This window comes from Oncorhynchus nerka, linkage group LG8 (genome assembly GCF_034236695.1).
Source record: "Oncorhynchus nerka isolate Pitt River linkage group LG8, Oner_Uvic_2.0, whole genome shotgun sequence".
In the NCBI taxonomy this organism is placed as follows: Eukaryota; Metazoa; Chordata; class Actinopteri; order Salmoniformes; family Salmonidae; genus Oncorhynchus; species Oncorhynchus nerka.
This window is the reverse complement of record NC_088403.1, coordinates 29,612,753-29,626,469: the sequence shown is the minus strand read 5'-3', so window position 1 is coordinate 29,626,469 and position 13,717 is coordinate 29,612,753. Positions and strand designations below refer to the sequence as shown.

General features: G+C 47.6%; 1 protein-coding gene across 1 annotated transcript in view; it reads right to left on the bottom strand.

The window, feature by feature from the left end:
• Positions 1–12,650, bottom strand: part of camk1da (calcium/calmodulin-dependent protein kinase 1Da) — a 96,272-nt gene extending 83,622 nt beyond the window's left edge. Inside the window, exon 1 of the mRNA XM_029665974.2 lies at positions 12,048–12,650. Coding sequence (XP_029521834.2) covers positions 12,048–12,142 — 95 coding nt within the window. The 5' untranslated portion in view covers positions 12,143–12,650. The remainder of the gene's footprint in view (positions 1–12,047) is intronic.
• Between the last annotated feature and the right edge of the window lie 1,067 nt (positions 12,651–13,717).

Below are 13,717 nucleotides of genomic sequence, written 5' to 3'. Positions count from 1 at the left end.
GTCTGTTGTGACGACTCTAGCAATGAGACGCAGTGCCTTAGGGCTCCCGAACGGCGCAGCGGTCTATATACAGTATATACCATGGGCTCCAAAATTACAGGTACCCCTGACTGGCAATGCACAAACAATACTTAAAGATATATATATATCATTATAAAGATAAACTCATAATACCAACGTGAGAAATTCTGTACTTTATTCATGTTTCAATGGAACCAACCAAAATCATACAATTATTTAACACAAAATATATTTCACTAAAATCAAGGTTTCATAATTGACACTCCTAATTTAGTACTTAGTGCAACCACCTCTGGCAAGGATAACAGCATGGAGTCCTTTCCTGTAATGTTTGACAAGGTTAAGGAACACATTTGGAGGGAATTTGGATCATTCATCTATGCAGATCCTTTCAAGATCCTTCACATTCTTGTGTTTGCGCGTATCAACTGCCCTCTTCAAATCAGCCCACAGGTCTGGCGACTGAGATGGCCATGACAAAACATAGATTTTTTTTTGTCACAGAACCATTTCTGTGTGGATCTTGAGGTATGTTTTGGGTCATTGTCTTGTTGGAAAGTCCACTTACGGCCAAGTCCCAGCCTTCTGGCAGAGGCAACCAGATTGTCAGACAAAATTGCCTGATACTTGGTGGAATTCATTACGCCATCAATCTTCACCAGTGCCCCTGGACCTCTGGAATTAAAACAGTCCCAAAACATCACTGACCCACCACCATATTTCACTGTGGGAATGAGGTGCCTCTCCTTGTATGCATCTCTGTTTCGATGCCGATGCTGTATCTGACCAAAATGTAACATTTTGGTCTCATCTGACCAGAGCACCTTCTTCCAGTCATAATTTAAATGACATTTGGCAAACTCCAAGTGCTTGCATCTGGGTCTTGGAGTCAGAAAGGGCTTTCTTCTGGCAACCCTTCCAAAGAGCCCGTGATTGTGGAGGTGGCGTCTGGTGGTGCTTTTTGAAACCTGGTGACCCAAAGACGCCACCAAGGCCTGCAATTATTTCACAGTGATTCTTGGGGATTTTGTTGCTTCTCTCACCATCCTCCTCTCTATCCTGGGGGGCAAAATGCATTTGCGTCCTCTTCATGTGAGGTTTTCAACTGTTCCATATCTTTTAACTTTTTTAATAAATCGCCCTGACAGTGCTCAGTGGTATACTCAAATCGTTTGTGGATCTTCTTGTAGCCATTACCAGATTTTTGAAGGTCTATGACCATCTGTCCCTTTTGAACTGCCAGTTCTTTTGTTTTCTTCATGGTGTTGGATGACAAAGGGATATTGCATGCGTGTTACCTCATTTTTATTCCCAAGTGAAACAGGAAGTGATGTAATGGCTCAATTCAATTCCTGGTTTAATTTCGGTAGATGTTATTTCCAATAATCTTTAAGGGTACCATTAATTGTGAAACCTGGATTTGGAGGATATTGATTTTTAATCAAATCAGTCAATTTTGGTGGGCTCCATTGAACAATTCATAAAGTACAGTATTTCTCACATTGTTATTTTGAGTTTCTCTCCATAATTATATATCTTTAAGTATTGTTTGTGCATTGCCAGTCAGGGGTGCCAGTAATTTTGGAGCCCACTGTATACAGTAGTTTACCAAGCTACCAATTACTTCACACTGGAAGAAGTTAGACTACACTGAAGCTACCCGTAAGAAAAATGTAGTAGTTCACTCTATCCAAACTACTACGGGAAAAATTATTATATCGAAATATGAAATGTCAGACTACAAATTGCAAGAACATGTCACGCCTTGGTCATTATATTTTGTGTTTTTGGTATATGTTTGGGTAAGCCAGGGTGTGACATGGGTTTATATGTTGTGTTTCGTATTGGGGTTTGTAGTAATTGGGATTGTGTTGATTAGGGGTGTGTCTAGTTAGGCTTGGCTGCCTGAGGCGGTTCTCAATTAGAGTCAGGTGCTTCTCGTTGTCTCGGATTGGGAACCGTATTTAGGTAGCCTGTGTTCACGTTGTATTTCGTGGGTGATTGTACCTGTCTTTGTGCTCTTCCTCCCGGGGAAGGACTGCCCGTTCCATGATCTCGCCATCACGGTTGACAACTCCATTGTGTCCTCCTCCCAGAGCGCTAAGAACCTTGGCGTGATCCTGGACAACACCCTGTCGTTCTCAACTAACATCAAGGCGGTGGCCCGTTCTTGTAGGTTCATGCTCTACAACATCCGCAGAGTACGACCCTGCCTCACACAGGAAGCGGCGAAGGTCCTAATCCAGGCACTTGTCATCTCCCGTCTGGATTACTGCAACTCGCTGTTGGCTGGGCTCCCTGCCTGTGCCATTAAACCCCTACAACTCATCCAGAACGCCGCAGCCCGTCTGGTGTTCAACCTTCCCAAGTTCTCTCACGTCACCCCGCTCCTCCGCTCTCTCCACTGGCTTCCAGTTGAAGCTCGCATCCGCTACAAGACCATGGTGCTTGCCTACGGAGCTGTGAGGGAACGGCACCTCAGTACCTCCAGGCTCTGATCAGGCCCTACACCCAAACAAGGGCACTGCGTTCATCCACCTCTGGCCTGCTCGCCTCCCTACCACTGAGGAAGTACAGTTCCCGCGCAGCCCAGTCAAAACTGTTCGCTGCTCTGGCCCCCCAATGGTGGAACAAACTCCCTCACGACGCCAGGACAGCGGAGTCAATCACCACCTTCCGGAGACACCTGAAACCCCACCTCTTTCAGGAATACCTAGGATAGGATAAAGTAATCCTTCTCACCCCCCCCCTTAAAAGATTTAGATGCACTATTGTAAAGTGGCTGTTCCACTGGATGTCTTAAGGTGAACGCACCAATTTGTAAGTTGCTCTGGATAAGAGCGTCTGCTAAATGACTTAAATGTAAATGTAAATGTATTCACCAGATAGGCTGTATAGTTTCACGTTCCGTTTGTTGTTTTGTATTTCATAAGTTATTTCATGTATCGTTCATTTTCGTTCATTAAAGATCATGAGTAACCAACACGCTGCATTTCGGTCCGACTCTCTTTCAACAGACGAACGCCGTTACAGAATCACCCACCGTAAACGGACCGAGCAGCGTGTAAACTGGCAGGAGCTAAAGGACGACGTTATGGACAGCAGAAGCATGGAGTATACTACGTGGGAAGAAATCGACAGGTGGGCGGCCGATCCAGAGCGAGTGCAGGAGCCCGCCTGGGATTCCCTACAGCAATGCGAAGAGGGCTATAGACGAATGGAGTCGAAAAGGAAAGCACGGCGGCGCAGAGCGAAAACGGAAAGTAACGGGGGAAAGCGCAGAGAGAGAGTGGCTGAGTCAGGAGTCAGACCTGAGCCTACTCTCCCTGTTAATCGTGAAGAACAGTTGCAGTGGGAGAGATTGCACCAATTGGAGATTTGGACATGGGAGGAGGAATTAGACGGTAAAGGACCCTGGGCGCAGCCGGGAGAATATCGCCGTCCCAAGGAGGAAATAGAAGCAGCTAAAGCGGAGAGGCGCAGGTATGAGGAAGCAGCACGGCGACTCGGTTGGAAACCGGAAGGTCACCCCAAAAAATGTATTGGGGGGCTAGAAGGGAGAATAGTTATGCCAGGTAGGAAACCTGCGCATACTCCCTGTGCTCACCGTTGGGCTAGAGAGACCGGGCAGGCACCGTGTTATGCTATGGAGCGCACGGTGTTTCCAGTGCGGGTGCAGAGCCAGCTGCGACACATACCAGCTCTTCCTATTGGCCGGGCTAGAGTGGGCATCGAGCCAGGTAAGCTTGGGCAGGCTCGGTGCTCAAGAGCTCCAGTGCGCCTGCACGGTCCGGTCTATCCAGAGCCACCTCTACACAACAGTCCTCCGGTAGCAGCTCCCCGCACCAGGCTTCCTGTGCGTGTCCTCGATCAAATACCACCAGTTCCAGCACCACGCACCAGGCCTTCAGTGCGCCTCGCCTGTTCAACACAGCCAGAGCCTTCCTTCCCTCCTACGCTGTCGGAGTCTCCCGCCTGTTCAGCGCAGCCAGAGCCTGTCTCCTCTCCTGCGCTGCCGGAGCCTCCCGCCTGTTCAGCGCAGCCAGAGCCTGTATCCTCTCCTGTGCTGCCGGAGCCTCCTGCCTGTTCGGAGCAGCCTGAGCTGCCAGTCTGCAGAGAGCTGTCAGTCTGCATGAAGCAGCCAGAGCGTCAGTCTGCCCAGCGCCGCCAGTGCTCCCAGTCTGCCCAGCGCCGCCAGTGCTCCCAGTCTGCCCAGCGCCGCCAGTCTGCCCAGCGCCGCCAGTGCTCCCAGTCTGCCCAGCGCCGCCAGTGCTCCCAGTCTGCCCAGCGCCGCCAGTGCTCCCAGTCTGCCCAGCGCCGCCAGTGCTCCCAGTCTGCCCAGCGCCGCCAGTGCTCTCAGTCTGCCCAGCGCCGCCAGTGCTCCCAGTCTGCCCAGCGCCGCCAGTGCTCCCAGTCTGCCCAGCGCCGCCAGTGCTCCCAGTCTGCCCAGCGTCGCCAGTCTGCCAGGATCCGCCAGAAGTGCCAGACAACCAGTCTCTTCCAGATCCGCCAGACAACCAGTATCTTCCAGATCTGCCAGACAACCAGTCTCTTCCAGATCTGCCCGACAACCAGTCTCTTCCAGATCTGCCAGACAACCAGTCTCTTCCAGATCTGCCAGACAACCAGTCTCTTCCAGATCTGCCAGACAACCAGTCTCTTCCAGATCTGCCAGACAACCAGTCTCTTCCAGATCTGCCAGACAACCAGTCTCTTCCAGATCTGCCAGACAACCAGAACCTTCCAGTTCCGCCAGCCAGCCAGGATTTACCGGAGCCTACTACCTGTCTGAGCTTCATCTCAGTACTGAGCTTCATCTCAGTACTGAGCTTCATCTCAGTACTGAGCTTCATCTCAGTACTGAGCTTCATCTCAGTACTGGGATTCCTCACGGTCCCGGGCATCCCCTCGGTCCCGAGATGCCCCTCGGTCCCGAGATGCCCCTCGGTCCCGAGATGCCCCTCGGTCCCGAGATGCCCCTCGGTCCCGAGATGCCCCTCGGTCCCGAGATGCCCCTTTGTCCCGAGATGCCCCTCTGTCCCGAGATGCCCCTCTGTCCCGAGATGCCCCTCTGTCCCGAGATGCCCCTCAGTTATGTGGGGATCTGGGTGAGGACTATTAGGCCATGGTCGGCGGAGAAGGTGGATTATCCCAGGACGCGTAGGGGAGGAACTAGGACATTCATGGAGTGGGGTCCACGTCCCGAGCCAGAACCACCACCATGGACAGACGCCCACCCGGACCCTCCCTATGCTCTTGAGGTGCGTCCCGGAGTCCGCACCTTAGGGGGGGGGGGGTTCTGTCACGCCTTGGTCATTATATTTTGTGTTTTTGGTATATGTTTGGGTAAGCCAGGGTGTGACATGGGTTTATATGTTGTGTTTCGTATTGGGGTTTGTAGTAATTGGGATTGTGTTGATTAGGGGTGTGTCTAGTTAGGCTTGGCTGCCTGAGGCGGTTCTCAATTAGAGTCAGGTGCTTCTCGTTGTCTCGGATTGGGAACCGTATTTAGGTAGCCTGTGTTCACGTTGTATTTCGTGGGTGATTGTACCTGTCTTTGTGCTCTTCCTCCCGGGGAAGGACTGCCCGTTCCATGATCTCGCCATCACGGTTGACAACTCCATTGTGTCCTCCTCCCAGAGCGCTAAGAACCTTGGCGTGATCCTGGACAACACCCTGTCGTTCTCAACTAACATCAAGGCGGTGGCCCGTTCTTGTAGGTTCATGCTCTACAACATCCGCAGAGTACGACCCTGCCTCACACAGGAAGCGGCGCAGGTCCTAATCCAGGCACTTGTCATCTCCCGTCTGGATTACTGCAACTCGCTGTTGGCTGGGCTCCCTGCCTGTGCCATTAAACCCCTACAACTCATCCAGAACGCCGCAGCCCGTCTGGTGTTCAACCTTCCCAAGTTCTCTCACGTCACCCCGCTCCTCCGCTCTCTCCACTGGCTTCCAGTTGAAGCTCGCATCCGCTACAAGACCATGGTGCTTGCCTACGGAGCTGTGAGGGGAACGGCACCTCAGTACCTCCAGGCTCTGATCAGGCCCTACACCCAAACAAGGGCACTGCGTTCATCCACCTCTGGCCTGCTCGCCTCCCTACCACTGAGGAAGTACAGTTCCCGCGCAGCCCAGTCAAAACTGTTCGCTGCTCTGGCCCCCCAATGGTGGAACAAACTCCCTCACGACGCCAGGACAGCGGAGTCAATCACCACCTTCCGGAGACACCTGAAACCCCACCTCTTTCAGGAATACCTAGGATAGGATAAAGTAATCCTTCTCACCCCCCTTAAAAGATTTAGATGCACTATTGTAAAGTGGCTGTTCCACTGGATGTCTTAAGGTGAACGCACCAATTTGTAAGTTGCTCTGGATAAGAGCGTCTGCTAAATGACTTAAATGTAAATGTAAATGTATTCACCAGATAGGCTGTATAGTTTCACGTTCCGTTTGTTGTTTTGTATTTCATAAGTTATTTCATGTATCGTTCATTTTCGTTCATTAAAGATCATGAGTAACCAACACGCTGCATTTCGGTCCGACTCTCTTTCAACAGACGAACGCCGTTACAGAACAGATCACCCTGGAGTCAGATGTTAACAGAATGTGTATTTTTTTTATTAAAACACAAATTAGGAATTACGTAGGTCTGCTGTCAAAAAAAGAAAGGACATTCAACAACTGAACACATTTTTATTTTAGAAAAAAAAAGTGTGTAGTTCCAGTAGTTAGCTACACTGTTACATGGCAAAAAAACCAAGTAATTAACTACTGGAAACATTACCAATATTTGAATTGAGTTATACTACCAACAAGCTACCTTCACTAACCCAACACTGCCGATTACAAGATCTGATGGAATGGCTTGTCCTGCACTTTGTAAAAACCCAGAGTGCATTGAGTAAATGTTGGAAAAAGATCTTTGTTTCTTTCTAAACATAGCAATGTGAATGCAAAGAAGACTAGGACCACAAAATAGGTGAAGTGAACTGGCAAAATAGTTGAGTCCTCATTCAAAGGCAAGGGCAGTACGAATAAAAAGACAACAATTGCTTTTTCACTTTAAAGAGGACTGAGATCAGTTATTTTAAAAGAGGACTATGTGAAAACACCTTTAAGTTTACTAGAGCACTTCTGAACATGTTTTAGATGTCTGGATAATACAAACAAGTGTGTATTCGAGTCTGGATACACTCCCACTCAAAAAGGTTGGATCTGTTTTGCCACCTGGAAAGACAAGACATTTTAATTTAATAGATTTTTTTGAATATTAATGACAAAAACATGGTGTGGAAAAAGTTACTTAATTTCACCCATTGCTGTAGGCAGGGACCACTGTTTTGGATGGATGTTTCTCCGGCCCTCTCTATACAGTGTGTGTGTGTGTGTGTGTGTGTGTGTGTGTGTGTGTCATCTAGATCAGAATGAGCTCACTGTGGTATAACAATACTGTCAAGACAAACAGGAGTCCACTCAGACTCATTTAGGTTTGAATGCCAGGAACTAAATGAGTCACAAACAACAACAACGAGCAACAATAACCATCACTGAAGAAAAACCTGAAGAAAAGAAGAGAGGGAGCAGCTGATGGAAGAGGGACTGATTGAAAGAGCGGAAAGATAATGATTGGGGAAAAGAGGTGATGAGGGGATGAGGTAGAGGGATGAGGGATAGAGAGACCAAGGGATGGGGGGATAATCCGTGTCTCTTCCTATAATGAAGATGCCCGATTACAGTCTACCCTTAATCCTTTAGGCCCAAATGTGCACGCACACACACACACACACACTGAATGATCCCAATACAAAATGCTGTATGCTTTCTGTACACTTGTTCTACTCCTGAGACCCAGTGCTAAACTATCAAGGCTGGCTTTCAACATTGCATACACTTCATCTGAAGCAGCAAGGTCGGATAATAGGGACAGCTACGCAGAGAGAAAGAGAGAGCGAGCTAGGCAGAGAGAGAAAAAGAGAGCTAGGCAGAGAGAGAGGGATAACTGCAGTCCCAGAAAGAGGACAATGCCAGGAGCCAGGAAGTAGAGCATTCAATTAAGGGCATTGTGGCCTAGATGGTACACACTCCCACAATGCAGCTCTGCTTTGCCCTCTGTCCCTCTCCCTTTCCCCCTCGCTCTCAGTTAAGCAGTGAGGAGTGGCATACCTGAAACACACCCGTCTGCAGCATCATATGAACACCTTGGCCCCCCCAGGCACTCAAAGTGTTTAATAATTCAACAACAGAATGCTGCAGGAACACACACACACACACACAGGGAAACAGGACACCAGGGACCAACACGCGCACACTGAGTAAGGCTTCCCTACGCGCCACTTGGAGACATTACTCTGGGGCTCAGAGAGTGTTGTGTCAGTGTTCAGGTAAAGCTGGAACACAGGACACCAGGCCAGACAGAGCCACAGGCCTCTATATTGCTGAACTCCTAGCTGCCTTACATGACTTACATTAACTACTAATAGTATCTCTATAGATCCAAGCTATAGCCTACACACTGGCTTGTGAGACTGATCCAAGTGATAGAGAAAAGTCTCCAGACTGACATTTTAAAACCGGCAGCAGCAATCAGCCCATTTGACTTTATGGACTGGGATTAAAAGACTCTGTTTCTTCTACATGACACAGGAAGCTGCGCAGGTCCTAATCCAGGCACTTGTCATCTCCCATCTGGACTACGGCGACTCGCTGTTGGCTGGGCTCCCGCCTGGTGTTCAACCTTCCTAAATTCTCCCATGTCCCCTCACTCCTCTGCACACCCCACAGGCTTCCAGTAGAAGCTAGCATCCACTACAAAACCATGGTGCTTAACTACAGAGCAGCAAGGGGAGCTACCTTAAGGCTATGCTCAAACCCTACACCCCAACCTGAGGAATCTGTTCTGCCTCCTCTGGTCTCTTGGCCCTCCCACCCCTACGGGACGGCAGCTACCGCTTAACCCAGTTCAAGATCTGTCCCCGCCCATCTTCCGAAAACATCTGAAACCCAACCCCCCCCACACACAAAAAAAAAAAAAAAAAAATCTAGCCTTTCATGAACTAGCACTTGACTTTTTCCTCTCACTAGCTCTGACTTTGCTGATGAATACTTTAGAGGAAAAACGTACTTCCTATGACAGATATGTGGTTGTCCTACCTAGCTATCTTAAAATAAATGCACCAACTGTAAGTTACTCTGGATAAGAGCATCTGCTGAATAACTCAAAATGTCAAAAGGAGTCAAGACGTGACATTCCGCTTGACTTGAAGCACCGTCTTATGAAGTGTTAATATCGCCTTATAAACATGTATACACCTTAGAAATGCAGTCATAGAGCATTATGACACTGTATAGCAAAGCAATAAGGCACAAAAGACCAATGAGACTGCTGCCATGCCCTTATTTGGCGGTCAGTCATGTGAAGGACCCAGTAGCACATCTGTCCATCTTTTTACAAGGTGAATAAAAACATTCATCTCTCATCCAATTTCTAAAGACCAGCTCATAGCTGGTGTCAGAGCAACATGTTGTGTTAGCCCAGCCCCAACTCTTACCTAACCCCTATTCTATTTAACATGATTTCTCCTCCCAGCTCTCCCCTCCTCTCCTCTTCACTTCTGTCCTCATCTCTTACCATTCCTCTCCTCCTCCTCTCATACTCCTCTTTCCATTTCCTCTCTCGTAGTGTTGAAGACAAGACTCCAATGGTCAAGAGACCGGTGCAAGTTAATAGACTATACAGGCAATGTCCCCGACTCCCCACTGTGTTTCTTCCTTTCCTCTCTCTCCTCCCCTTCTTTTTCTGCTGACAGAGAATTAAAAGGGGAAAACACCAGACATCAGCAGGAGGGAGTTCAAAGGCTGAGGCTGAGCAGAACTCTGTTTAATGTGTTGCTATGGTGTTAACATGAAACGTCCGAGTAATATTTTTAGGGCAGAGAATTTTTTCCTGACCAAGAGAAATTCCAGGTGGAACCTGAGGCCAAGTGTGTGTGTGTGTGTGTGCCTGCCCAGATGGTCCTTTTGTCCAAGCACAGAGCGCTGGCCAGAGACCAGATGGGAGGACAGATCCCTAAGCCCCACCACTGAGGAAACAAAAGTCAGCGGTCACAGAGAAAGATGTCTCCTCCAGAAGGGTAGCTGGAGGATCAAGAGCCAGTGAACAACCCACAGAGGTGTGCAGACAAAACACCAGCATACACAAGAACACCTGTCTTCGGTGTGAAGGAGATGAACAGAACCTCTGGAAATCCTTTTTAAATAGCCCCAATCAGTGTCTTTGTCATGCTGTGATTCTTTTCAAATGTTACCTTTATTTAACTAGATATGTCAGTTAAGAACACATTCTTATTTACAATGATGGCCTACCCCAGCCAAACCCAGACGATGCTGGGCCAATCACGGCCGGTTGTGATACAGCCCGGAATCTAACCAGGGTCTGTAGTGACGTCTCTAGCACTGAGATGCAGTTTCTTAGACCGCTGCGCCGCTCGAGTCCACTGAATGGTGCTAGTACAGACACCATGGCAACACTTTAGCTATAAGCATAGAAACTGAGTGGCCCCTCAATAGTCCTTCAGTAAGAGGCACACACACAAAACACACATGTCCATACTTCCACCTGTTATGTGAAATCCAGGCACACGGTAGAAATTCCGATCTCCTCTTTGTTGAGTTCAGTGAAACTGATGGACTTATGAAGAACAAGGATCAGAAATGACATTCGAGCCTAATTTATGCACTCTCTGCTCCAAATCGGCATACCTGGAATTCTGCAAAGGCCATCATGCACACACAGTGCAGAACCATGGTTCAACACTCTACAACCTTATTAATACACTCAATAACCACGGCACATTGCCCACTGAAATGACCTGTTTTAAACTTTTAATAATGTTCATCATTTATTACCATCGCTGTTATGCAACATGTCTGAACTGTTACAGTGGCCTATTCCAGGACCAGGAGGTTTTCCCTGGTACGCTAATCCGCTTTAATCCAACCATCCTCCTTCGATTCTGCCTGTCCAGTCAACAAACTGTTCCTCTGTGCCAGGGGGACTGAGGTAACAGGCCAGAGAGAAAATCTGCTATAGGGTCTTCAAGAAGAGGCCGGGTTATTTTGCCAAGCATTTCATCTGAACAAGCTGTTCACATGGGTTGCAAATGAACCGTTTAGATGCCGTCACATCAAAACCTACCTCTCATGTACGAGGTTAGTAACACTGTAGGCCTAATAAACCTAGTGATAAATAGTATTAAACCGTGACCTATAAATCATTCTGGGTTAGATAAAGACAGAAAACCATGATAACCACTCACCAATGGTCAAATATATTTTCATAAGGTCGGAGACTCAATTGATATCAGTGTTTTACTGCCTGCGTCTCCAAAAGGTCATTCCTACGATAGATAACAGCACAACTGGAGCTGTCAGAGCGGTGGGCCGGGAAGAGAGGGAGGATGGACGTAGTAGTAGGCTAACCTAAACAATAGCCGAGACCGCATAAAACCAACAGAGCAAGACATATGCGTAACCGGTTGTAAAATAATGGACTAAAACGCACGATACCCCCTTATTTAGGCATGGGCTACTGTCTAGGTTTTTCTAAAACAGTTCCTACATAGTTTAGCCTATAAAATAGGCCTCATAGCTTTCCTTAATTTCAAAGTGGCTAGCCTGTCACACGTAATTTGTAATGACATAGGCTATCTTACAAAAAGTGACATTCGATATCTCTATCTCTATCATAGTGTATCCAACAAACACTCGTCTCATCAAACCAGACATGGGCTAACGCTAGCCTACAGTCCGTTAAATAGCTCGTCATAGATTACCTAACATCTCTGCTGGTTTCCAGTTAAACCGGGAGCCGAACGGTCCCTATACAGAAACGGATACCAAGTATCCAGCGCGAGAGTCCCGCTACATTCTGCAACAAAGTTTCAAAGGCCTACCAGATGTAAATTCATGTCCAATTAGCATTGACCACAATAGGGCAATTTGAAAAATGTTTTTAACACACTCACGTTCCGAGGATCTCTTTCAATTCAAATATTTTCTTGATGTCGTCGACTTGCCTTTTCCACGTCCCTTTCCCGGACTCTCCATTCTCCCGAGCCATGGTAGAACAGGGGAAAACCGGAGCAAACGATGCCAGTGAGTCTCAGCAGCCCCCCGAGATAACGCAGCTTTCCCACGCTTCAAGTTACACTTCCTGCTCGTGGGGAGCAGACCCACGCGCATAAAACGAGCTAGGTAGAAAACCTTCTCGACCTCGTGGTTTTCCCGCTGTAGAAATATCTCCGCAGCTCTCTAAAACAGGTATCCTGTTTTCTTTGCTTATTTTTCTGTCTACAGCGTTCCGTTTGACCGACAACGAGCGTTCGCCGTCTGCGGTTGCACCTGCAGGGTTCAGCTGGTCTAGATGATCTTGACGTAAATTGTTTGGGGCTACGTGTCACCTTTGCGCGATCGCCTTGTCTCTCTCTTCCCCAAAAAAAGTATTCTGTTTTAATTAAGTCCCCTGTTGAGCCGTGTGGTGCGTAATGCGAGGAGCATTATTTAATCTAACCATGCTGATTGTGCCATCGGTTGTTATGGCAATGAGGGCGGGTAGGATGCTGCTCATCGCTCGACTTGACAGTGTGTGTGATAAAGTGTGTGTGTGACTGGATGTCTAGAGATAATTCGCATTGCACCAAAGATACGTTCAAGAAAGCAGAGTATTTGCAAACCATCAAAAACGGACAGCCCTGTTTAAAAATAAGTACATTATTTTGTATTGGCCTATGTTTATTATGATGGATATTAGGCTATACCAGGTCAGATGATGAAGTCGACATTGGGACCCATGCAACTTGCTGTGAAGTTTGAGAAAGGGGGTCTCCAGATAAAATGTGAAAACATGCCATATTACTGTATCTTAATCAAATGAGAGTGCTGACATGAATGAGAGACAGTTGACGCAATTAAATTAAATTCATGGGCCCTACAAAGGTTTAATATGTTAGACACTATAATGGTCATATTATAATCTGATGTACTAAATACATTTGAGTTTGGGTGTTAATATTTCGATGGTTAAATACTCTCCAGCAAAGCAGTCTTGACTGCAGTGTTTTATCTGAAGGTGTTGTAATCCACTTTAAAAGAAAACACACGATAGTATCCTCCAGTCGTGAAGAGAATTACTGCAGACTGTTCTCATCTGACAGGCCTGCCAGAGCTTGTGTACAGGATAAAATAGAGTGTGCGTGTGTGAGAGAGAGGGGCTGAGAGTGTGTCTGCGCGTGTGCTCTAGACGCTCATGAGTATTCCAGCTGCAAACTACTGCAGGTCCCTCTCAGCTCAAGAAAATCTATTCTCCACTTACCCTACCTCTCCCTTTCTCCCTCCCTTGATCTCCAGTTCTGATTCAGCAAGTCTCTCAAGTAAGACTTTGCACATATCTGCCTCCCTCCCTCACAGAAGGATGATTAGTCAACCCAGGCTGAGATGTAGGCTAGGATTTATGTCCAACTTGGCAAACTGAAGAGAGCGAGGAGAATTGAAAAGGGGGGTAGGAGAATGATAAATGTGTAGTCTCTTTCTATCAGCAGTCTGGCACCCACCTTTCCTTAGATGGGTGTGGCATCATTGACATCTTTTTGCACCCCCCACCCCACAGGCAGTGTGCTGAAAACACAAGCCCCTGCCT